This window comes from Diaphorina citri, unplaced genomic scaffold (genome assembly GCF_000475195.1).
Source record: "Diaphorina citri unplaced genomic scaffold, Diaci psyllid genome assembly version 1.1 scaffold890, whole genome shotgun sequence".
Taxonomy (NCBI): Eukaryota; Metazoa; Arthropoda; class Insecta; order Hemiptera; family Psyllidae; genus Diaphorina; species Diaphorina citri.
The window spans coordinates 34,282-37,791 of record NW_007378321.1 but is presented as its reverse complement, the minus strand read 5'-3'; the positions used below and the strand labels follow the sequence as shown (position 1 = coordinate 37,791).

General features: G+C 38.2%; 1 protein-coding gene across 1 annotated transcript in view; it reads left to right on the top strand.

The window, feature by feature from the left end:
• The window catches only part of LOC103512828 (probable cytochrome P450 49a1), a 17,325-nt gene that overhangs the window by 7,461 nt on the left and 6,354 nt on the right, over positions 1–3,510 (top strand). Inside the window, exons 4-8 of the mRNA XM_026826195.1 lie at positions 1,301–1,647; positions 2,026–2,142; positions 2,535–2,626; positions 2,961–2,986; positions 3,184–3,353. Coding sequence (XP_026681996.1) covers positions 1,301–1,647; positions 2,026–2,142; positions 2,535–2,626; positions 2,961–2,986; positions 3,184–3,353 — 752 coding nt within the window. The remainder of the gene's footprint in view (positions 1–1,300; positions 1,648–2,025; positions 2,143–2,534; positions 2,627–2,960; positions 2,987–3,183; positions 3,354–3,510) is intronic.

Sequence of the window (3,510 nt, the reverse complement as noted above, 5' to 3'; positions counted from 1 at the left end):
GTTCGATCGTGTCATGAGAGTAGTCCCCGTTCGATCGTGTCATGAGAGTAGTCCCCGTTCGATCGTGTCATGAGAGTGGTCCCCGTTCGATCGTGTCATGAGAGTGGTCCCCGTTCGATCGTGTCATGAGAGTGGTCCCCGTTCAAGGAGCTCAAGTAGTGGAGGGAGGGTACCCTATACTAACAAAATCAACTCTCCTGAGCTCCTTGCGAAACTAAATCTGCGAGTCAACTCTAGTGGTACACGCTCTCACCTTACATTCAAACTTTTTAAAAATCGTACAAATGTAGGTGAATTTGCTCCCATGCAAAGGCTTCAGTCCATGGGAAATAGTGCCAGTGATGCGGGGTTTGATTTATTCGACTCGCAATTGAGGTTCAAAACCCCATAACGTGTGTCATGCGCAGAAACCAAAACTCGTCGAACATTGGACCCGAAACAGGATGCGAAATCTCACTATTAAAAATGTGATCTTAGATAGGTAATTTAGATAGGCAAAACATTTCGCGTTTTATAAAAATGGATACGATATCCGTGTAATTAAAGAAAAAAAAATAATAATAACCAAGGAAGCTCAAATGCCATATTGCCATGGCGCCATATTATTTTGCCATATTTTAGCGAAATTTGGAAAAATTCCATAAACAGCCTTATTTTGCCATATTTAAAGCATTTTTAGGGGAAATTGTAAAACTTTAAGATCAATGACTTTTTTTGCGCCATGGCGCCATATTATTTTGCCATATTTTAGCGAAATTTGGAAAAATTCCATAAACAGCCTTATTTTGCCATATTTAAAGCATTTTCAGGGGAAATTGTAAAACTTTAAGATCAATGACTTTTTTTGCAAAAAAAAAAAAGTACTGATGCATTTGGGAAAACATTTAGCATGAAAAGTGAATTCCTACCTAAAAAGTCCTCAAAAATCCAAATCTGAAGTCAAAACAGCGAAAAATTATCTTAAAACGTTGTAATTCCAATTTTTATTTGACGTTCAAGGGAAAATGTAAAACAAATGCCTCTGATTCTTTAAAAAAATTGCTTATTTTGCCATGTTTTGAAAAAAAAGAAGCCATATTTTCACAAAATAAGTGCTTAAAACAAATGCCTCTGATTCTTTAAAAAAATTGCTTATTTTGCCATGTTTTGAAAAAAAGAAGCCATATTTTCACAAAATAAGTGCCCTACTCTGAACTTCTCTGCTCATCCAGGTATGTACAAGATTGAGGAGATTGACAAATAAAACAAATGCCTCTGATTCTTTAAAAAAATTGCTTATTTTGCCATGTTTTGAAAAAAAGAAGCCATATTTTCACAAAATAAGTGCCATATTGCCATGTTTTTTAGTGCCATATTTTGGAAAAATAAGTGCCCTACTCTGAACTTCTCTGCTCATCCAGGTATGTACAAGATTGAGGAGATTGACAAGATGTCTGTTTGTCTGCGTGCTCAGTATGGTGATATCGTCCGAATAGGAGGTCTCCTCGGTAGACCTGACATGGTGTTCTTATACGATGCAGACGAGATCGAGAAGGTTTTCCGTAACGAAGAGTTGATGCCATATCGTCCCTCTATGCCATCCCTCAACTACTACAAGCATGTACTCAGGAAGGACTTCTTCGGTGATGTCGCAGGTGTGATTGCAGTGTAAGTAGAATAGAACACAGTACCTACCTCGGGAATTTCAGCTATGGAACAGATACAGACTGCATTAAAATTGGATGACATAACACCCAACTGATCCAGGGCCGTATTTAGCCCCCCCCTCCACCCTCGAGCTTTCATTTTTCTCCTTTACTGTACGTCAAGGTCCGAAAATGGGGTCCAGGGGACGCGGCCGCCCCCCCCCCCCCCTGTCCATTAGTGTTTGGACCTCGGGCACCCCCCTCGACAAAATTCTGGATACGGCCCTGAACTTGTCACTTCCCACAGGTCCTAAGACTAGAGGACCAGAAAGTAACTGTGAAAATGTTAAATATTTTAGTGAAAACTTGATTTTATTTTGTAATTTATTGTGTTCCTCAGACATGGTCAGCAATGGTATGATTTTCGGTCCAAAGTTCAACAGCCGATGCTTCAACCGAGAGTGGCTAAACTATATGTGACACCTATAGAGGAGACTGCTATAGCCTTTGTAGAAAGGTTAGTGAAATTAATATAATGCATAGTAAAGCCAAATTTTAACCTACATGAAATTACATCTACACTTGATCTATTTGAACGAATCAAAATAAGATCAAGCAATAACTGATGTATTGCATACACACACACACACACACACACACACCACCCATCCATCACACACCCATCACACCACATACACATACACCTACATGAAGTTAACATGAGAATAAAGACTCAGGGTTAAGCAAGCACGACTGAATCATTCTCGTAAAGTTATGGAAATAATCACACGTACCATTCTTTTGACCTACATGAAGTTAACATGAGAATAAAGACTCAGGGTTAAGCAAGCACGACTGAATCATTCTCGTAAAGTTATGGAAATAATCACACCATTCTTTTGTTTTCAGAATAAAGTCACTTCGAGATGAAAATTCAGAATTGCCATCCGATTTTTTAAACGAAATTCACAAGTGGTCATTGGAATGTAAGTTGATTTCAAGTAAATTCAAGGAATTTTAATGGATACTGATAGAGGTATCTTCAAATTTTCAATTCCTCGATCTTTTTCTTTCCGACCTTGGGTTTTGCACCAGAAATAAACTGCGCCGCAGGAGACTTTTTTCCAACAGTATTAAAATCACTTAATTTCATTCCACTCTTTCTCTCTGATCGAGGAACTTGAGCTCCCAAGATGTAAGTAGGACGTAGGTACTTTACATTAATTACAAATACAAAATTTGCTTCAGAAATGCAGTCCGATCAAATTTCAAATCTTCCCCGCCGCAGGCGAAATATTTCAAAATAATTTCACCAAAATTTCTCCCCTCCGTGAGAGACCCTGGGAATCTTATATTTTGACGTAATTGATTCTTAAATACTTCCACACATTTTTACTTTTTTTTTCTTCTCTGCAGATGAGCATAAAAAAAGCAAAATTAAAAATTAATTAGTTGATATACCTAATCGAGGTTCTACTGTATTAGTAAGGTAGTAAAGGTAGATACCTATCTATACCCTTATTTAACTAAAAAGTCTCTGTACCGATATCATTTATAGACATCTGCCGCCATCGCGTCTATTTTGTATCAACTGAGCACACATCCAGATAAACAAGAACTTCTGTACAAGGAAATCCAAACCGTCTTGCCATCCAAACATACGCCCATTACGTCTGATATTTTAGAGAACATGCAATACTTGAAGGCGTGTATCAAGGAAACATTGAGGTGAGATTCAATAACAAAATACAAACTCAGGGATAATAATAATAATAGACTCTTGAGTGGAAGGCAACCACTAGGCGAGGTTAACGCCTTAGGCGTTCTCTACCACCTAACCCTCAGAGCTAGAGCTACCACCTAACTCTTAGAGAAACACGAAGTT